The sequence below is a fragment of the Hydra vulgaris genome, chromosome 02 (genome assembly GCF_038396675.1).
Source record: "Hydra vulgaris chromosome 02, alternate assembly HydraT2T_AEP".
NCBI classification, from domain to species: Eukaryota; Metazoa; Cnidaria; class Hydrozoa; order Anthoathecata; family Hydridae; genus Hydra; species Hydra vulgaris.
In genome coordinates, this window is record NC_088921.1 from 39,187,071 (window position 1) to 39,212,812 (window position 25,742).

Here is a 25,742-nt window from a genome sequence, read left to right on the forward strand (position 1 = left end):
GGTTTGTAATCCAGTGCTATATTTTCAATTCCGGGATTTTGAGATTACATTTATTTCCCGAGATCCCGGGAATTCTAAATACCTGTTTTTTGAAAAATTTTAACATATTATTCAAGTAAAACTTAATAAAATTAATAACACATTCAAAATATGTTAAAAAAAAACTATTTATTAAATTACTAGGAAATTCTTTTTTATTTTACTATACATACTTAATTATTAAATTATAAAGGACTAGTTGTTTTTATAAATATAATGTAAATATTTGGTTGTTTTTGATTATTTTTAAAATACGTTTTGAGGAAGCAGAGCGTAAACAAATTAGCATCCCTACGGCAAAGAGCCTCAACTGTTGCTTTAACTGGGACTAGCGCATTAAAAATAGATACAGTTTTAATCTCATTACTATATAAAACCAAAGATTCACCTTCCGGTAAACTTAAGTCTATTAATGTCTTTTGTATACAATTTTTTAACAAATAGACGCGTTTAAGCAATAACAAAAGACTGTTCCAACTAGTCTTGCAGTCTTTTATTAGAATTGTTTGCTTACCAAATTTAGCCGCCACACACTTCTGCAAAATATCGGGGTTTTTTGGTGATTGTTTGAACATTACTATTAATTTTTTACCTTTTTGATGACTGGACCACAAGTTATCTTAGTAACATTGATTTGGTTTCCTCGATGCTTGTGACTAGCATCGAGATCAATCAATTCATTGTTTGATCTCGAGGAAAGTATGGAAACGTATGGTGCGTATGGAAATCTTTCGTTGAGCCACCTCCATTTTTTAAAATCTTTTTTTAGCCAGGATACTTATATATGCTGTCTGCCTTTTTTCTTTTTGTAAGATATGTTTCCAAACCGTAAAATCACTTTTTCTTATTATTTAAGAAAATTTACATTTCAAATAACCAGCAATTTTAATTTACTTAAAACAAGTACTATAAAATTGTCACAATCAAATAACGAATATTCGAGATAAGAAACTTAAATAAATGCGACTAAGCACAATCCAATTTCAATTATTATAATCCAATTATTCAATAACATAATTGCAAGAATTTCGAATTTTTAAAGTTCGAATTTGATTGCAATCAAACGAAAAAATAATAATTCGGGAATTTTCAATATGAAAATAGTCAAATTTTCAACCGAAGAAATTTTAATTTAAAATGTTCAACTGAAAACAATTAAAAACAAGATCCCGGAATTAAATGCTTAATCCCAGGATTTCGGGATTGTTAAAAACCGCGGATTCCCGGGATTTCGGGATCCCGGGATTCCCAACCCTAGTTCACATCATCATCAAACGGAACTTTTTTCCTTACTTTTTTCATTATCAATATAACTTTTTTTGGCTTTATCAATAAAAAATTTTACAATATTATTAACGTAAAAGATGACTGGAACAAGTAGAAGACGATAGCCGTATTACCTTGTCCTGGTAATGTCATTTATATTTTACAATCAATTTCAATGAAATGATCAAGCAAATTTAACAAAACTATAACAATTATAAAGTAACCAAAATTAATAAAGTATTTACAATGCAATATAAATAAAACATTTATAATTTACAATCAATATTAATAAAGATTTTTGGTTTGATAGTGAAAGATTTAACAATAAAAAAAGGTATTAAAACAATAAACAAAGATATTATATACAAAAAAAATTTTCAGGATGTGTAAAACTCTGAAAAGAAGAAAATGTTTCAATAATGTTGAGGTCAAGTAAGCATTCAAGTAGCATTTAAAATGTTGGGTCAGGTTTTTCATTTTTGTTTTGTTTGTGAGAAATGAGTTTCTCACCTATGGTGAGACTCTCAGTTAGATATTAGGAATTTAAATCGTAAAGTTTTTAAAATATACTGCTTCTAGAATGTTTTATTTGATATCTGTGATCAATTAATGGAATTAATTACATAAAATGTTTAAATTAAATCATTTTTTTAGTTTAACGCGAATTGAGGGATACTTTTCTAGTAAATCTTAAGAACTTTCAGTTCATTCATTATTTTATCTATTTGCATTTGGTAATTTACAGTTTTTTTTTATTTTTTATGCACTCCAAGTTTAAATTGGTAAACACGAAGCAATATTTCTATAACTGTATTCACATACAAATGCAAAATAGAAATTTTTGAAACATGTCTGATTTAAAATTTATAGTTATACAATTCCAATGTTTTAAGATGTTTTATATTTTATTAACTTAATGTTATCTTTTCTATTAATATGCTTATCTAGTAGTAACCATAGCAATTCAATACGCTTATCTAGTTTTTAATTTAGTTTTGCCAAATAAAACATTTGGAAGTTTTAATGGTAATGTGTCTGAATTAGATAGTTGTTAGAAAAGATTATTTACTTTGCCAATGTTCAAAAAAAGCTTGTTGGCTTTGTTTCCGATTGTTTAGGTAGCGATTAATTTTTAAATTTTTTTCTTTTTAAATTTTGACTTATTTTTTATTTTTTGTTCCGTAACTGCAACGTTTTTATAGAAGAATCTTGTGCTCTACTGTATTAAAAGCCTTTAACAGACTTATTAAAATTCTTAGGGTATATCCATGATTGTTAAACCCATACCATACAACCGATTTCATTAATTAAACATTACTGCTGTATGTTTAGTTAATTAGCTTTTTTTAAATCCGTATTTGTTCATATAAAAAATGTTATGTTTTTAGGGACATGTAAAAGGTCTATTATATAATATGCGCTTTAATATTTTTGAAAAGCATCGGAGCATTGAGATGGATCTATAGTTTAATAAAGAAGAATCATCTTTGCTCTTAAATATTGAAACTACGCGTGGTAGTTTTTTAGTGCAAATCTTTTAATGGGAATTAAAAATATGCAATAAAAGATATTTAATAGTGTCATAACCTCTTTAACAATCTGAGACTTTATGTCATTACACTGTAAATCTAAATGGTTCTTTGAGAGTTCTTTGACGCACCAAATGGTTCTTTAAGTTCATTTGGGGTTCTTTAATTAGCTAACAGGTTCTTCGCGCAGTTGTATGGTTCTTGTAAACTTTTTTATCAAATTTCAGAATTTCGATGAGGTTCTTCGTTATTTAAAACCTTTTATAAGGGTTCTTCATATATCTCGCGTGCATATTGGAGTTTAACGCTTAATGGTATTTTGTAAAAAGCATAAAAAACAATTAGAATCTGATTTAAAATTATTTAAATTTAAAGTGTTTGTTGGTTTTTGGTATGGCAGAACATTTAAATTGGAGTGTAGAAGATGTCTGCAGATATTTAGAATTAAAAGGACTGCCAGAATTGAGACAGAAAATTACTGGTTTGATTGTTGTTTTAAGTTTTTTATTAAATAATATATTAATAGATAAAATAAATTATTTTATAACTATTTTTGAACTTCAATTTTTTTTTTAGTCAAGTCATTTTCAACTTAAATTTAAGTAAAATATTTTGGAGTGGCAGCAAGCAGTAATATTATATGCTTTACTTGTTTCACATGCGGTATACATAAGTATTCTATGCAAAAATATTTAGATCATTTGTACATTATGCATGAGCATACAGCTGGTTATCTTGCAGTATGTAATATTGATGGTTGCCCAGTATCCTATAAATCTGTAAAATATTTGCGTCAGCATATTCGAATTAAACATACTACAATTTACTATTCATATATATTCTCAACAAACGTCTGCAATACTTCAACTGCTGAAATATTAGAAAATGAATATTTAGAAAACTGCGATGATCAAAACAACGGATATGAATGTGCAACATTCAGTTGTTTTCAACAATGCAACTATCAGTTGTTTTCATTCTGAATCAGAATCTGATTCACCTGATTTGTCTATGTCATTAGACAAGTTGCTAGGCACCTTGCAGCAGCATTTTGCTCTGTTTATTGTCGGAATAGCTGAAAACCATTCTGTACCATCTGTCGTGCAAATTGATTTGTCTAATGAAGTCCAATCATTGCTAACTTATTACAACAATAATTTTTGTAGTATTATAAAACAGGAATTAGGCAACAGCTTAGTATCTAATGAAAATTTACAAAATTTGCTAAACAATGAATTGATTTTAGATAAAGTTTTATCAGTTGTTAACTCCAGCAAAAAAATTATTGCCTTTAGTAAAACCAATTTAGGACTTATTTTGCCACTTAAAATAAATTTGTGTATTAAAGATGATATTTTAGATGAAAATGATTTTTGTGTAGAATCAATAGTAATTGATCATCAAAATGGTTTACCTAAAAGTGCTATTATTGGAAATGCTTTTGGTGATACAATTTTTAATAATGATAATAACACAATCACTAAAGAGTCTTTTCAATACATTCCAATTTTACCGCTGCTTAAACAGTTAATTGAAAAAGAGGAAATATGGAATTCTATAAAACGAAAATTAGAGAATGATTTGTCTGCGAAAACAAATTTGCTTTATTCATATTCAGATGGTTTTATTTGCAAGCACCATAACATTTTTAATCACAAGTATGCTTTAAGACTTCATTTGTATATCGATGAATTTGAGGTATGCAATCCGATTGGAGCTCATCGTAAAGTACATAAAATATGTGCATTTTACTTTTTCCTGGGTAACATTGAAGATAAATATATATCAAGACTTCAAAATATATACTTATGCATTCTTGTGAAAGAAAAACTAATTAAAGAACATAAAACATACAAGGATGTTTTAAAACCTTTCATTCAAGATTTAAAAAAATTACAAAATGAAGGCATATTAGTTATGGTTGATGGCCAACAAATACGATTATATGGTGGCTTAGCAACAATCTCTGATGATAACCTTTCAGCCCATGCACTAACTGGTTTTCGTCGTGTTTTTAATTCTGGTTTTTTTTGTCGTCAGTGTATGACTTCATATATTAACAAAACTAAAATATTTTCTGAGCTTGATGCAACACTTCGTACTGATGAAATCCATCAGTATCACTTGGCTGCTATTTCAGGCCATGGTCAGATTTCATCAAGTATGTACGGTGTTGAAAGACGTTGTCCTTTTTTAAACTTATCATATTTTAAAGTCATGCAATCGTTTCCACCAGACATAATGCATGACATGCTGGAAGGTACAACTCCTCGATTAATTAGTCTATTGTTGTTGAAACTCAAAGAAGATAAGTTAATTGAAATTGATCAGGTGAATATCGAGCCTAATATATTTGAAATATAGAAAACACAGAAATGACAGATTGAATAAACCAGTTCCATTTGTTGTACGCTCTGCTACTTCTATTAATTTTATTGGATCAGCTTCACAAAAATGTTGTATGTTTCGTTTGTTATCATTTATGATAGGGAATCGTATACCAATGTCTAACAAATATTGGTTGTTGTATTTACAGCTTAGAGAAATAGCTGATTATGTGTTTGCTCCAAAAATTTCGTAATCTGTGTTAACGTTTCTGCAATTTTTTAGTGGAGCAGTTTTTGCACAATTTTTCTGAACTTTTTCCAGACAATTTTACTGAACTTTTTCCAGACAATTTTACACCCAAATTTCATTTCATGCTCCATTATGCTTGTCTTATTAATGATTATGGGCCACTGCGTTATTTATGGTGTATGCGTTTTGAAGCAAAACACTTGTATTTCAAAAAATTAGCTTCTTCGATTAGAAATTTTAAAAATATTGCCTATTCGCTTGCAAAACGACACCAGTTACGGCAGTGTTGGGAGATGACATCCTCAGATTTCTTCAAAGAATATGAGAAAACTAATAATCTTTGTTCCATTATGTTTGAAAGTTTAGCAGCTTCTATTCAAGAAAAACTAGTAAGTTTTTTTGTTTATAGTATGACTGATAAGAAAGAAACTATTTGGAAGTGTAGCAGCTTGCTTATAAATGGAATCCAATTTCATGTTCATGATACAGTGATTCTAGCTTTACTACATGTGGAAGAAATACCATTATTTTTTAAAATCTATCATATTATAAGATTTCGTCATCACTGGGTGTTTTGTGGTAAGTTGCTTATTTGTGATAAATACTCTGCTCACTTGCATGCCTTCAGAGTTGTGGAAGAAGAAGATTTGACAATATGCTTACCAGCAGATGTTCTTGATCACCAATTGATAGACACATATGTTTTGCAGGATGGGTGCTGTTATATTACACTCAGATACAGTTGTTTTTTATAGAATCTCTTTAGATTTTTATTATAACAATGTTGTAGTTAACTTGATAGCATTATTTGAATAAATTGTTTTCTTGTTGAAATGTGCAAATATTTAGCTTTATTTATTATTAATTAAAATAAAATAAAAAATTTTGTGTGTTATATTTATGAGGGCTGCCGCGTCTTTAGCTGATTAAATATTTTATTGCATTAATTAATTTAAAATCTGAACATTTACCCTTTCACAATTTTTGTAAGTATTTTATTATAGAGGAAGAAATTGATAGAAAAACGCTGGTGTCTTTAACTGAGACAATGGTGGCCAGTTTACGTCAGACAATTCGACGACAAGTAGTACTCATTGAAATTATAAGGCATCTTATAACTTCACATGAACAGCAAGTAAGCTCTTAGTGAACAAATTTTTATTTTAGCTTATATATTACTTTTTAATTTTTCTGATATATATCACTCTTAAATATTAGTTGTAAAAGGTTTTGTTTTGTTTTTTACAAAAAGAAAATGTAATTAGAGTACGCAGTAATTAAAATAATATATCAATTAGTGCTATAGAAAATGGTGTTTTAAATACATCAATAACATCCCTAATATCTTGCGATGGAGATGTTAGTATGATTGCTGGAGTGTCCCAAAGTATGAAACCATGGCCAGTGTGTTATCAACTACCCATTTTGCCTACATCAGTAAATGCAGCTTTGGATGCCAAAGATCATTGTTTTCTTAACTTGAATCGTAGCAAATGTAGGAATCAGCTTTTACAATGTCTTTATGATGATATCAGCAGATACACCATGTAAGTTACATTATGTAAAACTTAAATTTCATTTGGTTATACAAAACTTGTTTTTATAAATAAATGTAATTTATGTATAATATTATAATACATATGTATAATCTAAAAATTATTTAAAATATATATTTGAAGATTTTTGTATAGGTATCCATCAGGTGCCCAATACTCAGCTGTACTTGCTGCCATTTGCAGTAGGTATCCACACTTAAGTGACTTCCCATCAAAAAATACTTCTTCTTCTTATAGAAATGTTGTTTGTGTAAGTTTCTATATAATGCTTTTGTTGCTACTCATGTTATGAGTATGTTTATTTTTGATTACATCCCTATTTTTTATATGTATTATATATGTATTATTTATATTTATATTTCTAAGTTTATTTATATTTCAATTTGTAAACTGAAATTTAATTTCAAAAATAGATAAAATATTAAACACTTAAACACACACATATTTATATGTATATTAAATTGGTACCCAACACTATTAGAAAGCTTAAAGAACAAGTTTAAAAAAGAAAGAGCTCCTTTAATCCATTTGTCTGTTGTTGCTGAACATAAGAAAAAATTTGGTCAACAAGGTAGAGGTCGAAAAAGGAAGGAAGATGCTGTTAGTGATAACCAATCGTGTCCTAGGAAAAATAGAGAATTGGTAGGAATATTTTTTGCTTTAAGCATGCATTTAGTTTTTTCACAAATAAAAAGAAAGATTTATTTAAAAATAAAGTTTCTATTTTTAAAACATTTTTTGATTAAAGCCAAACAAACTTCCTATTGGGGAGGATGAAACGACTGTTGTAAAACATCATGATGACATGAAAATAGAATGCAATAAGCTCCGGCCAGACATTAACGTGCTGTTGGATCGCCAGCAACGTACTTGTGCTGCTCGTGCAAAGGATTTTAATTCTGTTTTCAGTAAAGCAGATTTAAAATCTACTTATCCTTGGCTCTCTATTGCTAGATTGGTTTGTTTTTATTAGCATAATATTTTACATAAAAATTCTTCTTATTACTATTTTTAAAGTTATAAATTAGTTACTTATTGTATTATTATCGTACTTTTTTTATTCTCTTTGAATAAAGTTTTATCTCAAAATACTTTTGGCAGTCTGACAAAAATAACTTTTTTAATTTATATAAATTGATACTTTTAAACGTGTTATATATAGGGTAAACAATCAATTAATTAGTACTCACTTTTTCAAATAGATAATAATTTTATCGGAATTCTAAAAGAGAGCGATTTATGCTCTTAGATGATTTATATCTAACCCATTTTGTACTTCATTTGGGTTTTTATTAGAAAAAAGTTGTTTTTATATAATAAATATGAATAAATAATAGATAAGTTGATATTATAGCATATTGGTCCCTAAAATACATTTATAGTATAGTAGTTTAAATTTAAAACTTTGTTGAATGTCTTAAACACTAAATAAATGGTTGCAATTTTAATATTATATATATGTATTTTTTTTTAAGTTTCTAAATGAAATGAGATTAAGATTTGCCAAAGATCTTGACAAACAACTCCACCAATGTATAGGTGGAATGGCTGACAAAATTATGCAACTAGTAAAATCAAAGCATAAAGATGATATAGTAAATGTAATTTCTGCAGAAATTGAGTGTGAAATTGATGACTCCAAGAAGAAAGGTAATGTTGAATATTTGTGTTTCAATATTTTTTTAAATGTGTATTAAGTACAATGTAAAGTAAAAGTAAATTAAATTGCATCTGATTTCAATTACTATTAGTAGTTGCACATGGCCTTATACAACCCTTGGAATTAGGATTTACATTCGGCAATGGTGACCTAACTGCCAATATGTTTTTGAGGTCATAGAGTTTTTGCTGATTGTTTCGAATTTTTTACTAGACTTTTTTTTATATTGTTTTATAATTTTTTACTAGACTTTTTCGTCAGTGTATTAATGCCATCCAAATAATATGATTTTAAAGCTTTTTCTACCTAATTCTAAGGGCTGGTCTTGTCGATTTTCTTTTACCATTAACATAATATTTTATAAATGATTTGTTACATTACAGATGCCAACTTAAATGCAGCTATTATACTTTTACCAAGATTGTTCAAAGAATCTATTGACTGCTTGGTTACGTTTGACAACCAACCAGTGCAGAGTACGCCAACTATCAAAGTGCCAAAAAAACAAAGGCTACTTACAAAAGAATGTTGTGTTATGTTGGATGGTTGCAACATAATAGAGCATTGCAGCGATGTTGATGTTTCGTTAGCTATGTCATGTGTTTTTGCATCTTATTATATATATAATATTCAATATCCAGCGCAATTGAAGAACACGTTGTTGTTTTATGAACATATTGTTTATGGATTGTCTTCTAAAGAATCACCAGTGACTATAACGAGAATGGCAAATACTTTGAATGAGTAATCAAATTGATTTATTATGCTTTTGAAATTATATATTTGCCTTGTTAATAATTCAACTTTTTTTACCCCCAAAATATATTGTTTATGTTATTATGGAGTGCTTTTACATTTATTTTATATTTATTTATTTATTACAAATATTTACAATATATTATAAAATTGTATTTAAACTGTTATAGTAAAAAAGTATCTATGCTATATTTTATATTAAATATAAAACATTTCTTTAAACGTTGTTTTTCTCCGGATAAATAAAATAAAATGGTTAATAGAAATAAAAACAATATAAATGGATTTATTTATTTTTTATTATTTTTTAACTCTTGTTCAAAAACCAGAGTAAAATAAAATATAAAGTTTTTGTAAAAAGCAAAAATTTATTAAAATAAATTTAATTTACATTATTAAATTAAAAAGGAATTAAATATGATTTTGAAAAAAATTAAAAATAGTTGCTAAAGTAATACCTGTGTCTCTCGGCAAAAATAATAATTATTTCATATAATACATTTAAAATGCCACAAAAGATAACATTATGAAGGCAATTTATGCGAAACTGTGTGAAAGGTTCTTTGAAGAACCTCAACGGTTGCTCAAATATAGCACCCGTGATAGAGTTCTTCGAAGATCCCTAAGTAGTTCTTTAAGGAACCTTATCGGAGGGTTCTTACGAAGAACCAATTTATAAGGTTCTTTAAGGAACCTAAAACGGTGCTCCATTGGCATAACCGCTAAGAACCTTTAAAAGTTCTTCCGAGAACCATTCGGCTTAAGAGTGTAAGACCTGGATTTTTTTTGGATTGTAATGTTTTAAAAACATTTCAAAGCTCATCATGAAATAAGGCAAACCCATCCTTTTCTCAGTAAGCTTTTAATTATGATTTAAGTATGTAGCATACTTCAGATTTGTTTGAAGTTCGTTATTGTTTAGTAACATTGTCAAGAAAGAGTTTATTTCTTAGATAATTACATTTTATGTTTTTAATACAGTTAAACTATTTAATTTTTTTATTCATAATTCCAAATCGCCAATATTCAAGAAGTCACCATTTTTAAAACAAAATAACTGTTTAGTGCGTTCAACATAATAAATGGGCGAATTGGTTGCTTGTAATTAAGGGATTTATGCAGCTTTAGAGAGTGATAATATCAATGTTATCCTTTACATGCTCTGGTTGCTTTTACATCTTTTTTATGCATCATAACCACATATTTTTTTGTATAGCTTAAGTTTCTTTTGGACATAATGGACATGATCATGTGATTAGAAGGTTCAAATCAATAATGTTTTTGAAAATTGAGAGTAAAGTAAAATCAAAATAGTTAGCTAGGACTTGAACGAAACTAAAAATAGGAAATCTTGTTGCCAGTAATAAAAATTATTAAAAAAAAAAAATTTATTAAAACGGTTTTATCCTTATTGTTTGAAAATACTGATTTTAATGGTATGTATTTAACAAATAAAACTACAAAATTTTATAAAATACAGATAGCAACATACTAAACTTTTTTATATAATATGTATATAAATACATATATAAATTTTTCATATTATAAGGCGCCTCCAAATGAATTTTTATTACCAAAGGTATCTTAATTTCTATTTTTTCAAAATTTAGATAAGTATTGTATTTTCAGCGCCATGTAAAAATGTTGTCAGTTAATTTTCATTTTCACACTTTGAAAAGGAACTTAAACGTTATAAGTGAATTTGAATCATAAACTCACTGTAAGTGAATTTGAATTATAATACTGAAAAATTAAATATTAAAAATTATTTGCTGTAACATGGATTGGAAACGGAAATTGTCTGGTTGGCAAAACAAACAAAATAGGGAAAACAGGCAGAAAGAGCAATTTAAAAATCAAAAAACGTTGAACAGCTTTCTGCAAGTTAGGCAAAATGAAGACACTTCTGATAAGATAGTTGAAGAAATCGATACACATGAGCGTGAGTATGATGAATATATTGTAACTGGTGAGAAGTCTGTATCTGAAACTGACGAAACTAACGTTAATGTTGAATTAAATGCTAGCACTAGTACAGCTAATCAAGATGAATGTTTAAATAATGAGGTAGAAAAAAAGTGCTGAGAATATATCTTGCTGTAATGATTTTTGTAATATAATAGTTTCCAAAGGTCCAATACAAACAAATACCCAGTACCCAAAAGACAGTTTGGGTTGATCATTTAACAAAATACATTTTCATCGAAAAACAGCAAATGGTGAATTATTTAAAAGAACCTGGCTTGTATATTCATCCAAAGTAGATCGGGTATTCTGTTTTTGTTGTAAAATATTTAGTAGCGATGAATTTGCCTTAGCCTAAAGGAGGAACAAATGATTGGGGCCACATAACAATAATTTTAAAAAGACATGAGCAAAGTACTGAGCATTTTCACTGCTACGGAAAGTGGATTGAGCTTAAAAAACGGTTTTCTTGTGGTCAAGCCGTTGATTATCTAGCTAATAAATTAGAACATTGGTATGAAGTGCTCAAGCGAATAATCTCAATTATTTTAATGATGGCCTCAGAAAATATTGGATTTAGAGGATCTTCAGACAGAATATTCACCGAAAATAATGGTAAATTTTTTAAAATTGTTGAGTTGTTTTCAAAGTTTGATCCGGTGTTAGTGAAACATGTTAAACGAGCAGTAGAAAATCCATAAAAGCCTTATTACTTGGGAAAAAATATCCAGCAAGAAATTATTTTATTGATCGCTAAAGCTACAAAGGATAATATTTTGGAAATGGTAAAAAATGCAATGTATTTTTCCGTTATTGTAGACTGTACACCTGATGCCAGCCAAAAAGAACAAATGTCAATTGTTCTGTGTTACGTCCACATAACAAAATCAACCGAAGGTAATAATGCTAGTGTGGAAGTTAAAGAAAGTTTTTTGGAATTTATTAACATTTTGGATTCAACCGGAGCGAAGATGACCGAAGAAATAACTTTTTTGACACAAAATGGCTTATCAATTATGAACCTTCGTGGTCAAGGCTACGATAATGGAGTCAATATGCGTGGAAAAATAAACAGTGTTCAGGCTCATATTACAAACATAAATTCAAGGGCTTTCTTCATTGCATGTGTCTGCCACTCCTTAAATTTAGTCGTTGTTGATGCAGTAAAAAGAGCTATTGAAATTTTTTTTTTTTTTTCAACCATCCAAACAATTTACAATTTTTTCTCGAGATCGCCAAAGCGTTGGCATATTTTCATATCCATGTGTTGTAAATTGACAGTGAAATCATTAAGTGATACACAATGGGATGTTAATGCCGTTAGTGCTTTGAAAAGCGGATTGAAAGGCATTTATTCAGCGTTAAAAGAAGTCGTTCAATGGGGAAAAGATGCACTTACACGCACAATAGCTGAATCAATCGCATCAAAATTAGACAGTTTTGAATTTATTTGTGGTGTTTGATTTTTTGATGTACAAAAATTGAAAAACTTTACTTAGGGGAACTGGAACTAGCTGCCTCTGTTTTTACTTTTTAAGCACTGTAACCCTTATGGATTTTTTTGTGTGTTAAAATTAAAATGTAACCTTTTTTATTTTTATCATTATATTTTACCATTTAAAAAATATAACAGTTTCCATAAATTTACAATTAAGTTAATGGCCGGAGCAAGAAGAAGGCATTGATTTGCCTTATCGCCGAGTACCGTGTTACAATTTATAATTTTTACAAAGTCGTTTCAAGAATATATAGTATAAAGAAAAATTTAATGAATGTTTACAAAAAATATATAAAAAATAAAGTAAGATATCGTTTAATACATAATATCATAAATAGATTGGGTAAAAGTAAGAGTGAATATATAAAACTTTATATAAGTTTAATATAAACTTTATATAAAAATATATAAAAGATAAAGTAAGATATCGTTTAATACATAATATCATAAATAGATTGGGTAAAAGTAAAAGTGAATATATAACAACTTTATATACAAATATACACACAAAAAATAAAAAGCGAGAAAATGTGATTTTTGATAATGGAAATTGTCAAAAAATTTTGACCTTTTTTTAATGATTACAAGGAATAATTACCTTGTTTTTCAGTTTTTAAATTATATATCTGATCTATTTTTAAAAGAAAGACTGTATTTAATAAAAACCGTAGAATCTTTTCCACATATAGAATCTTTTCCACAAATAGAATCTTTTCCACAAAAGTGGTCCGCAATTCTGAGTTGAATAAGAATTTTGTTTAGAAAAAGATTTTGGTATCACACAATCTTGTAGCATATTTATGGTGTATTTCTTTAAAATAAGTTTCAAACATTTTGGGGGACATTCCATATTAGCCTTGAAGAATATAAATTTGGGTAACATGCTAAAGTTGCTTTCATTGTAAAAATAATTTTTGGGACCCAATAGAGGCGTCAAAAAAAAAAAAAATAATAATAATAAATGCACCAACTTACCCATGGGTGGGGTAACTGGTGCAAACTATAAAAATATTTTTTCGTTGTTATAGAGTGCCAAATTTATATAAAAAATTGTTCCTTTTTTCATAGTAATTATTATGAGCCAACAAACCCTCTTCAAATATTTGCCAACTAACCTTGATTGCCTTTTTTTAAATATACAGCCCACACATCCTGAAAAGGTAAAAAAAACTTGCAGTAAATTGTAAAACGTTTGTGACTGAAACCTTTATAATTTTTTTTTTTTTATATAAGAACTATTATTTTCTTTGGAAAAAGAAAAAGAAAGAAAAGTTCCAAAATTTTTGTTTTTGTTCAAAAATCATATTAACTGAGATAACTTCAATCCCTATAATAATCAATAGTCAATTGGGATTGTTCCATAAGGTTTCTGGCATTTTCTGATGGAAGGCACTGAAGTTAAACACAGTTCTTTAATTTACCTGATATTTTATTTATCTTTCAAAACTTTGATGCCAAAGGTTTTTCAAAAAGATTTTCATTGATGAATATTTAAAAAATATGTAACTGTTTTTCTTTTATTTAAATATTATCTATAATAGGAGACTTCACGTCATAACAAATTGCAATTCGTTGTTTCAGATAAATTAAAACTATTTTTGTTTTTTCTATTGTTAGTTTATATGATTTTAACCAAAAACATTATTTAACATTCAGTTTATAAAAAGATTTGTGTAGATAGCTGTCATTATCTTTATTAAGGTCTTTAATATAAATGAAAAATAGAAAAAAAAATTGAGTAACAAAAAAAAAAAATCTAAACGTGTTGAAAAATATTAAACTATAAATCCCACTAATATAAACTTATACGATTAAGTCTAGAGAACGGAGCAATAAAGCCATCGTATTAAGTCTCGGGAATGAATTATATTCGCACATCAAACGCATAAGTTTTTAACAATTTTTGTCAATGAATTTTTGTTAATGAAAAAACAACGGTTATTAAACATTACGACCATAAAAACGTATAAATTTAAAAAATGAAGTATAAAGGTATTAAAAAAAAAATTTATGAATAATTTATTAACTTAAATTTTTTTTGTTTTTGATTTTATTTTTTGGTGCCGTCAAAGTATAATATTAATTTTTTTTTGTACTTTTATGGCTCCCTTGAGCCCGGAGATTGCCGGTCAAAACGACCGGTCCCGTGCCTAATTTTTTTTTTTCATTGTATTATCATTTTTTCTTTTAATACTGTAAACCCTTTTATTTAGGTTTTACTCTTTTTATTACAAAATAAGCTTAATTATAATTTTGCATTAACGTTGTAAAGAATAATCTCGGTGATTTTCTTTTAAAAAAGTTTAAAATAATTTTTATTGTACTCATCACCTCAACCCTTTTAAACCCGCATATCTTGGATACTGATGTGCACATTAATAAAGCTTAAATGTAATCTATATTTTGATATGTTAAAGTGTTTTTAAAACCACTTAAAATATTGTTTACATTTTTGTCTAAAAAGATCTAAATACCTCTTGTCAAGATGATATTATGGCATGTGATAATATTGCAACAATCATTTTTGATAAATGTTAATTAATAGATACTCGATTATTTGTGATCCTGTTGGCGTCTTATTAAGTAAACATTTGAAGTAAAGGAAAAAGAATTTTATGATGTACGCAAGAGAAAAATAAAAAATTTAAGGTGGTTTCAATATAAATGTTTATGCTTTGTAAAAGAAAAAAACACAAAGAAATATTACATATTGCGGTGAGCATCTTGTTGCTCATTTTTAATTGCGTGCAGAGAGTACTTATGTAAAAAATAAACAATTAACATAGCGTCAAGAGTACGATAGCAACGATAATAAAAGTAATTAATTAAAGCTATTAGTTTTTAAATGCTCGTTTAAATATTAAACTTTAGACAAACCAAGCGCGCTTTTATAAAGTTATATTTCCCAGTTAAATAATTTTGCGGTCGCGGCAACTATTATTATTTTTTCTTGTTCTTTCGTCATAAAATAACTTAAACTATAAATAAAATGTTTGTTGCAAATATTAAAACGGCATATGCATTTTTTTTAAATTAACCCATTTAAATTTATTACTATTTAAACGTTTACCTTTAAAAGTAGAAAAAAAACACCGAAATCCTCGTGAATTGTGATATATATATATATATATATATATATATATATATATATATATATATATGTATATATATATATATATATAATATCTTTTTTAAACCCCGTAATTTATCGTATATATCGAATAATCAACATAATAAATAATTAAGAAACCCATTTGCAAAACGCGCAAAGTCCAAGTAAATTGATTGAGAAAACGAACTACTCATATTTTTGACATTTTCGTTGTCTATTTTTAGGACAAAAAAAACTTTCATTTGATGTAATATTTAAATAGATGATAGATTTTAGCGTATAGAAAGTGGAAATAAAAACTTAAAATTTTCAATTTTTGTGTTTTGCAGATGATCTTCCCAATTAATACTAAACCCTTCCGCAAATAATTATTTGATCTTTTTAAGTTTTTTATGACGTAAAGTAATAACCCATTTGTGAATTTATTATTATTATTTTTATTTTTTTTACTATTTTTAAAATAATTTTTTTTAACAAAAAAACAAAAATAAAGCTCAAAGAAACCCGACTTGAAGTGGTATAATTGTTTTGATAAGCTTCGAAAGTTTTAAATGTAAACTTTTTCGTGGATTTTCATTTCGTTGTAGAGCTACACTTTTGACATAAAAGTTTGAAAAATTATTTTTAACATGATCGAAAGAATATAGTTTTATAAATTTCCCACAATCACTTGTTGTTTGGGAGGAGTTTGAGCGCAACAAAGTTGACACACAACACTTATTTATTATACAATATATCATTAAGTAGCGTTAAGTGGCCCAGATTAAGTAATTAGATTAAAGAAATTTAAACATGCACTCTATTTCATTGTTGGCACAAAATATCATAAACACACTTCAAGTTAAAAATCATTTTTTTAACTTAAATTTAGTTTGTTGAAATATTTTTGTTGTTTATAATGCTTTCTCTACAAACCCTTATCTTAAACTACTCAAGTTCTTCATTTAATCTATTTATAAACCTTCAGTAGCCCAGAAATTCATCTTTTAACCATTTATATTTACTTCTTATACCCCATAATCTTTTTTTTTTATATCCTCCCTCGTAAATTTTTTATATATACTGTCTCTCCTGTAAACGCTTCTTTTAATCTTTCCACAAACTATGGTGTAGTGGTTAGAATACTGGCTTCAAAACTGGAGGTATGTGGCTCGAAGCTAGCTCTGATATCATTGGTAAAAAAGGAGGCGTGAACTTCCTAATTAAATACTATTCCGCAGTGCTCTGTGATAAGACCGTTCGGACTTCTTGGAACACTCAATTGACTTATAATAAAAAACTCTTTTCATTATCCAAAACATAAACCCTTTTTTTAAAAGCTACACAAAATTGCTTCTTCAAAGGTGATAAAAAGTTATTTTTAAACGTTATTTCTAATCAAGTTTTTATATTTGTTTCCTTTACTTAGTCAAATAGTTTTTAGAGTGCCGAAATACTAACAATTTTTAGGTTTATTAACAAAAGATTATATCCCTCATCTAAGTACTTCCCAACAAACACTCTTTTTGAGTGATAAACCAAAAATAAAGTTCCGTATAATAAATAAATAAAGTTAACTGTTTGTTTAGTGAGTGTTGAAGTAAATTAAAGAAAAATGCCGCTTATACGTAAATTTTTGTTTTTAATAAATAAACTTTCTAGTAAAACCAGACTTTAACTTTTTTCTCAACATTTCATAAGAAATACCAAAACAATAAATAAATATATATGTTTTTATTGTCCATATAGATATCGTCCATGGGTGCATATAAGTATCGCCCATGGGTGTGGTTGACGGGTTTAATAATAAAACAATAATAGCAAATGCTAGTTTTAAGCAAAAAGTATCGAGTAAAATTATAAGTCAAATGGCAAAAGTTAAGGAAAACTCAACTTTTTTTTCTCAAAAAACTTACATTAAAAAAAAAATTTTGTTATATAGACTCCAGCTTGATCTTGTTATCTTTTTATTTATTTTACTCAAAAACACGCAATTTTAATGATTTGGAAAGAGTTATATAATTCACATTGTATGTGTGGAATTTATTTATTTTTATTTTTTAATTTTTGTTTTAGGTGCCCCAAGAAGATCTAACACTCTTGCCAAAGAGCACCGCGAAAGATTATTTAACTAGAAAGTTCACGCCTCTTTCATTACCGATGGCGCAAAGTATGCCTAGAGCTCGCTTTGAACACTGGATTTCTTGATTCTAAAGTAAACGCTTTAACCAGAATGCGGTATGCACAAGACCGCATAATAGATATAGGATACAGTAGATAGGAGCACAAGTTTTGGAGTATTTTCGTTCCCAGATATTTTTTTGCAAAGCACCTTCATTTGAGCATAGGCATATTCAAATTTGAAATTTGCTTTATGTCTGAAAAAGTTATCTAAAACACCAAAAAATGTCGTTTCTGATAGCGAAGAAGAGCGAGAAGAACTCAAATTTAATTATCGAGCCTATAACATACTTTTATCGCCATTTAAAACGTATTTTACAGATATATTAAAATGTATTTAAAACGTGTTTATATATATATATATATAAATTATAAAAAAGTAGGGAAAAAATAACAACTAAATAATAGGTCTCGATTTTTTACAATTTTTAAAACATTCTTGAAAACAAGCGAAATTTTTTTATTCAAGAAAAATAAGAAAATTTCATAAGTTAACTTCGTCAATCATAAGATTACATGATAGATTAAAAATCTTTTGCGAGTACTATTGATGTAACCAAATTTACTTTTATACGGTTGAGCTTTAAAAAAGTTTAAACCGGATATATTCAAATCGATAAATAATAATCGTTCTAATTCATTTTTAAACTGACTTAGTGTAGTCTTCTTTTTGTTAATTATATCTAGAAATATTTTCGACAAATAAAAAAAAAAGTCCCGCAGTACTTAATTGAGTAAGAAGTTCTATTATTGGACAACAAAAGTTGTCTGAAAACATTTTGGAGTGTTTATGAAGAATGTCTCAAGAAAAGATTAGAATGTATTTGGAAACAATTCCAGTTTTTTAAACACGAACATTAAAACTTGGTGTAAGTTTTAAATCGTGTATTTGTAATATCATTGGTAACTATTTGACAATTTGATGTTAATATAGCAAAAATAATATTACCTTAAAATATATGCTTTAAGCGTAAAGCTTATAAAGAAAATTTATGTTAAATTAAACGCTTAAGTCATCCTCTAATGGATTAGAAAAGATCAAGACAAGTTAAGTTAGATTATGAAATCTGGCAATAAACAGCTTGTAAAAACTATGTAAATAACATATAAATAAAATTAAGATAAAAGGTTTTTGGTTCTTCAACATTTGGGTCTTTCTAAAAACATTGTGTCATTTTGGTTTTTTTTTACAAAGTCAACGTAAAAAAAAAAAAAAAAAACATCTAATTTTTTTTTTACTTTGCAAGCTCAAGTTTAACTGAAACAAATCGAATGGGTTGTGCAATAACCGACACGCAATCTTGCTAGTGATAACCAACTTTAGCGCGGTTTTAATGCACCGCGCTTTCCTTTTAAGTAACCATTATTACGTTGCATGAAGTGTTTTTGTAAGATGCGCATTCATTGAAATATTTTAATTTAATTGTTTGTTCAAATCCTCAGCTAGCCACACCCAGCCATAATTACGTCTTACCGTAACATAATCATGCTTTTTAAAACCGTGCTATTTGATTCGTCAAAGTAATTAATTGTAAAAAACTATTTCACTTTTTTAAAAAAATGTTCAATTTTAACTAAATATAATTAGAGAAATGAGTAACTTTAAAAATAATAAACAAATAATTACAACTAATAGACACGTTATCATGTTTATATTGTTTTGTAGGCAGGTTTCGTAATATATTACACGGATAGAAGATAATTAAGTTAACACCGTCGTAGTTACCAATTGGTCAAACAAATTACTCACACAAATGAGGATATGAGAAAAAATAAATAAATGCTTTAATTGTAACATGATATAAATGATACTTTAAGACTACTTAAATCATTGAAGTGTTAAAGTAATGTATTTGAAATAACGCTTCATTTAAATATAAACAGAAAGTAAAGTTATTATTGTGGTTTTGGCTATACGATTTTAAGTACAGAATTCTTTAATTTTTGAAAGACATTACAAAATTCTTTAGTTTTTGAAAGCCATTAGTTTATTCTCTTCATTCTGAATAAAATACACTTTCAAAATAAGAATAAGTTTAATTAATAAACTTAAAGTTGTTTTAATAAGTTTTTTTTATTAATCTTTCAGGATATTCTAAAATGGTCCACGCTAGCATCGCAGTGAGACATTAAAAGTTTTCTAAATAAAAAATTTTCTACATCAATATGACGTTGTCAAATTTTTAAAATTTCAGCATTTTCAACATATTTCATGAATATAAACTAATTTTCACAACAAATATAGAACTGTACTTCTTTTCTTTTTTCAAACTAAAAAAGAAAAAAATCTGTAATAGAGGAATTTAAGAAATTGAAAAGAGGAAATAGAATTAAGGAAGGGCAAAACGTATTAAAAAAACGAAATGTACCTTTTAAATTCATTTTTGAATTTGAAAGTTTTCTATATATTTTTTTTTCATCTTAAATCTAATTTTAATGAAAAGCACAAGTGACAAATTCGAATTAAAAAAATAGCCGGGCAGCAAGAATATGCCCGCAGTGCATTGTTACAATTGTTACCAATTAAATGAGGTGTAAAACTTGTTAGATTTCATGCCAATATCTCTTATTTGAAAATGTAACTTAAAAATCTATTTTTAAATTTAGCAAAAATTGTCATTAAGTTTACGAGAAATTATTATTTAATTGACTAAAACTATTGCTTTATCCATTAGAGTTATTTAATTAATTTATACTGATGCAAAAATACAAATAAATTGATTATATAAAAAATAATATGTTTCGAACATTAAGTTAAAAAATTACGGATAGTCAAAAATTGCATCTAGCAATACATTTCTACTAACTTGTAAGGAGTCAAAAAGCTATATATATTCGTGTGTGTGTTAGTATATATATATATATATATATATATATATATATATATATATATATATATATATATATATATATATATATATATATATATATATATATATATATATATATATATATATATATATATCCATCATGCCTTGAAATGGTAGAATAGAAAGGTAAATTTTTTTACGAAGTCTTCTTACATTTTAATTTAAATGAAATAATTTTAAACCATAATAAAAATGCGATTACTAAATTCTGAAGCTTTTTATTGTTTTTGTTTATTGTGATTTTACATTAGTAGTGACTTTTTTTTTCATTTTTTGAATTTTAAAAATTGTTTATTTATAAGCAATAACAAGAAGTCATTAAGAAATAATAAGTATATAATATTTATGCTTTAATTTTCAAATTTTGTATTTTTCATAATTTTTTGAACATTTTGAAAATGTAATAAATACTTTTAATAGTTTTATTTTAATTAAAATTATCTTAAGAAATAAATTTTGAAAAGTAATAAATGCGTCAATATAGAATTTAAACGTCATACTAATTTTGGTGACGCGAAACTCTAAAGTTATATTGATTTTGAAAAAAATTTTTTAGGCAAATGCAGACTAGAATATATCTTTATTTGAGCGTTAAATTCCTTTTGTTTGCGTAGCTATAAAAGTTTGGCACGATTAGTTTTGTTATAAGAAACATAAAATTGCATGTGAATGTATGTGTATATACATACATACATACATACATACATATATATATATATATATATATATATATATATATATATATATATATATATATATATATATATATATATATATATATATGTGAGAGAATGGGAGAGAGAAAAGGGGAGAGAGGCACATACATATATTATAAAGTGATTATCTAAAGAGAGAATAATATGATGAGGTTTATGTTATTATTTGTTGATGTTGTTTTTTACATAAATTTCCAGACAATATAATTTAAATGCACTAGCGTCCGGAAATGTTCATATGGCTTTCCATAATATGAGTATTACAAGTATCTCATGAAAATATTGACTAAAGTTCGCAAACATCCTATATTTATTATAATAGGTGTAACACAACGGAAATCATATTTTGAAACTTAAAAAGTATTCATTGTTATTTAGTGATTTTTATTTTTAATTTAATAAAAAGTGATTTTTTTAAATAAAAATTTAAGAACTAAAAAATTTTTAATAAAAGTTATTTATGATAACTTCAAAGTATGATGTGCACGTGCTTTTATGACCCCCGTGAAATAATATATTTCTTTAAGCACTTTTTTATACATATAACGTGATATGAGACATTTAAAAACTACCTGAACTTAAAATTATCAACGATAATCTAAGTTCGCAGTAAAAAATCTATTTTTGTTTTGAAAAGTATTTAAAATCAAAATTGTTATTGCTGAGCTACGTGCAAACAGGTCAACAATTTTGCTTTATAACGTGACGCAGCATTGTCTAATGTTAGTTTATTATTATTTTTTTTTAATTTAATTTAAATTGTTTCTGAATGAAAACTTGCCGGAAGTAAAAATACACAAACGATTTGTGATTTTTAAATTCAGTTTTTCTAAAAAATTACTTTTTAAAACTCCAACATTTGTACTCTAGTCGGGGGTAATGAAAAACAGAAAAAACAGCGCTGTTTGGAAAGTTTTTTCTGCTTAAGAAACGTCAATCAAGATTTGCTACTTAAGTCCATGATATGCAAATAAAATAAATGAGCTCTCCAAACATATCATCATTTCAATTAATATTTGGTGAATATCAGTGAATTAGGAAAATATTTTAGGTCTTTAAAAAATATTTGATAAAACCCGTTGCAGAATAATATATTACCTACTTTGGGAATTGGAAATTTTTATAACTTCTTTTCGAATTGCAAGAACACTATAAATAACAGTGAGTAGTTTATTTTTGTTGGTAAAGTTTTTTTAATGAACTTTTTAAATTTAAACTCTATAAATTAAATAAAAAGAGATCAAAATAAAAATTCTACAATTTATATTTGATTACAATAATTTTATATTTTTTTAATAATCCTCATCGGCTTTTAGTTTGAGAATATAGTTTAAAAGGTTGTAAGTTAAAAACATTTAAAGTTACTTTTATTTGCTAAAATTACTAAAGTTCCAACAATTATAAAATGCGTTTTTGCTAACTTAAATAAAGGCTTTATTTAGAATTAGCTTTTGTCTCGATGTTCTAAAAAAAATCTATACAAACAATCAACACCTTTTTTATATAAAGAATATAACATTGTGTTCATTATTTTATTTATGACATCTTTAATCTAAATAGTGTCAACAATATTTTTGTCGCCATTATTATTTTTGTTCTTTGTTAGATTTCATACAATAAATCTGTATATTTATATGCATTTATTTGTATTTATGTAATTATTTATACGCACTCTGCGTGCATTTGTACTTCTGTCATAATTTAAGTCAACTTCATATCACCACTTCAATAATAAAGCTAATCTTAATGCAAACAAATCATATTACCACACTTATTTTACCTTCATTAAAAAGGTATCGCAATATTTTGTTTGTTTGTTTGAGTTACAATATTACTTTTTATAGGTAAAAAAAATGGTTATCAAAGAAACAATGTCGATACCAGCATGGGGTTACTTTAATGGACCCATGTGTTCCGTTTCAGAAAATACAGAAGGATCATCAATAGAATCATTTTCCAATCCTAACCATGTTGAAAACAGACGCAGTCAGTCTATCGACAAAAATGACTTTTATGCAACGACACCCGTGTTAAATGAGTTTCATAGAACAAGTGTTTCTGAGAGTATGGCTCCTCAAGAATATCAAGATTCGCGTTCTCCTAACAGAGAAGAATCATCATTTTTCCCATCTTCTGCACTATTTGATCACAATATGCCCCCTATTTCGCATCAATATAACTGCCAAGCTTTTGATGCATTTTTGCCGTCTGGTACATTGCATGCTTCAAATGGTTTTATGCACTTTCCATCAGGAAACTCACAAATGAAAGCAACCTCAGAAATACGAGGCGATATACAACCTCACTTGTTTTTTCCTCAAGCATCAGCACCGCTAATAAACGCACAAATTAGTCCGAATTGTCAACGCCATAACATTGGAGAGCCCATAAATATACCAAGCCTATCTTTTCCTGGTGAATTCCGGCCATATCCTCAATTAAACGATATTTTTTCAAACGTTAAACAGGACTTTTACATGCAAACTCCACTCTATTCGGGTTATCCGAATTACTGGTTAGTTTGTTTTTAAAAAAAGTTTTAGTTTTTAAATGTACTTTATTTATTTTTATGTCATTTATCATTTTGGTTTTATCTTTCACTTTAATGTTGTTCTACATTTTTATGAAGGTATTTGAGACAATCAACTAACCAGATTCTTACATGCATGTGGATAGATCAATCACCGTTTAGCAAGTCCAAACCATGCAACAAGCAGTACTCTGTTATGCAAGATATTGTGCGTCACATAAATGATGAACATATCACTAGACTGGATAATAACGAGTACGTTTGTTATTGGCAGAATTGCAGCCGAAATCTTTTGCCATTCAAAGCTAAATACAAGCTTGTTAACCATATCCGTGTTCACACTGGAGAAAAACCATTTCCGTGCCCGTTTCCGGGATGCGGTAAACTTTTTGCTCGCTCTGAAAATCTTAAAATTCATAAAAGAACTCACACCGGTAAAAGAACAGGTAAAATGGCTGCTCATGAATATATTTTCTCTTTTATAAAAATTGTTTACTATCTTAAGAAAATATAGTTTACAATTTAATTCATATAAAATACTAAGCTTAGTTTCATTTTAGTTTATTTGTTTTTAAAAATACAAAAATATTTATAGGAGAAAAACCGTTTGTGTGCGAATATTCCGGCTGCGATAGAAGATTTGCCAACTCTTCTGACAGAAAAAAGCACATGCATGTTCATACGGAAAAAACGTGTAGCTATAGAATTCGTACTAATAAAAAAGAAACTAACGCAACGCCAAAACGAATGAAAATCACGGACGAGTTTTCAACGTCTTCTGGTACTATTTATTCCGACCAATGCAAATCACAACAAACGGTGGATTATAGCCCTCCGTTAACACCCGTAAGACACAACGATAACTCAATTTTAATGTCTAATTACACCTACGATAGTTTAGTTGAAAAAATTCAAAATACAGACAACCTAGAAAAATCTATTTTATCAAACATGATGGTCAAACAAGAACTAGAAGAACTAAATTTAAACATGATAAGACATTGATGAAAGTATTGATGTCTTACTCGATATATAATCTTCTAAGTTATGTTCTAGGATTTATAAAATACGCTACTATTAAGTGCTAAAAAAATATTTTTAAATTTCAGTTCGCTTAATAATGAGCTTTTAAAGAAATATATTTTTATGTAGAGTAAGTTTTGCAGTTATTTAATTTTAAAATTTCTATAAATATATATATATAAATACTGTTAAATACTTTGTATTTATTGCGCAATTTTTAAACCATGTACAATCCAAAATATATAGTTTTTTTTATAAGTTACAGCGGACATAACTGTTTTCTGCTCTGGTTCTTTGAGTTATACCTTATAAGGTAAAATGGCTATAATTAACCTTTGTACTAATTATTTTAATCTTTATCTCTGCTTGCGGTAAATTTTGGCACGTAGTATTGATATATTTTAAAGTATTTGTTTTTAGGCGCGTTATTTGTTGAATATAGTTAATCCTCTTGTGGCATGACGTTAAAGTAAAAAGAGGGGGTA

The 25,742-nt window shown here is 27.2% G+C and overlaps 3 protein-coding genes across 3 annotated transcripts; all 3 read left to right on the top strand.

Annotated features, from left to right (window-relative positions):
- Positions 1-2,079: 2,079 nt before the first annotated feature.
- On the top strand, positions 2,080-7,553 carry LOC136076924 (uncharacterized). The gene is made up of 4 exons (XM_065790833.1): positions 2,080-6,546; positions 6,710-6,958; positions 7,103-7,217; positions 7,449-7,553. The coding sequence occupies exon 1, from the start codon at positions 3,741-3,743 to the stop codon at positions 5,196-5,198; it is 1,458 nt and encodes a 485-aa protein (XP_065646905.1). The 5' UTR covers positions 2,080-3,740; the 3' UTR covers positions 5,199-6,546; positions 6,710-6,958; positions 7,103-7,217; positions 7,449-7,553.
- Positions 7,285-9,605, top strand: LOC136076925 (uncharacterized). Its single transcript, XM_065790834.1, has 4 exons — positions 7,285-7,609; positions 7,716-7,925; positions 8,443-8,617; positions 9,011-9,605. The coding sequence occupies exons 2-4, from the start codon at positions 7,773-7,775 to the stop codon at positions 9,373-9,375; spliced, it is 693 nt and encodes a 230-aa protein (XP_065646906.1). The 5' UTR covers positions 7,285-7,609; positions 7,716-7,772; the 3' UTR covers positions 9,376-9,605.
- A 13,076-nt stretch (positions 9,606-22,681) lies between these two features.
- Positions 22,682-25,447, top strand: LOC101236446 (zinc finger protein ZIC 1-like). Its single transcript, NM_001309777.1, is given in 4 exon segments — positions 22,682-22,865; positions 23,549-24,219; positions 24,334-24,680; positions 24,830-25,447. Coding segments are annotated over 3 exon segments (1,419 nt in total). The 5' UTR covers positions 22,682-22,865; positions 23,549-23,557; the 3' UTR covers positions 25,240-25,447.
- The last annotated feature ends 295 nt before the right edge of the window (positions 25,448-25,742 follow it).

What these genes read in the sequence shown, in the direction of transcription:
- LOC136076925 (XM_065790834.1), top strand. Translation starts at nt 7,773, where the DNA reads ATGAAAATAGAATGCAATAAGCTCCGGCCAGACATTAACGTGCTGTTG. An exon ending in GGCTCTCTATTGCTAGATTG is followed by an intron (nt 7,926 to 8,442) that starts GTTTGTTTTTAT and finishes TTTTTTTTTAAG; the next exon opens with TTTCTAAATGAAATGAGATT. An exon ending in TGATGACTCCAAGAAGAAAG is followed by an intron (nt 8,618 to 9,010) that starts GTAATGTTGAAT and finishes GTTACATTACAG; the next exon opens with ATGCCAACTTAAATGCAGCT.
- LOC136076924 (XM_065790833.1), top strand. Translation starts at nt 3,741, where the DNA reads ATGATCAAAACAACGGATATGAATGTGCAACATTCAGTTGTTTTCAAC.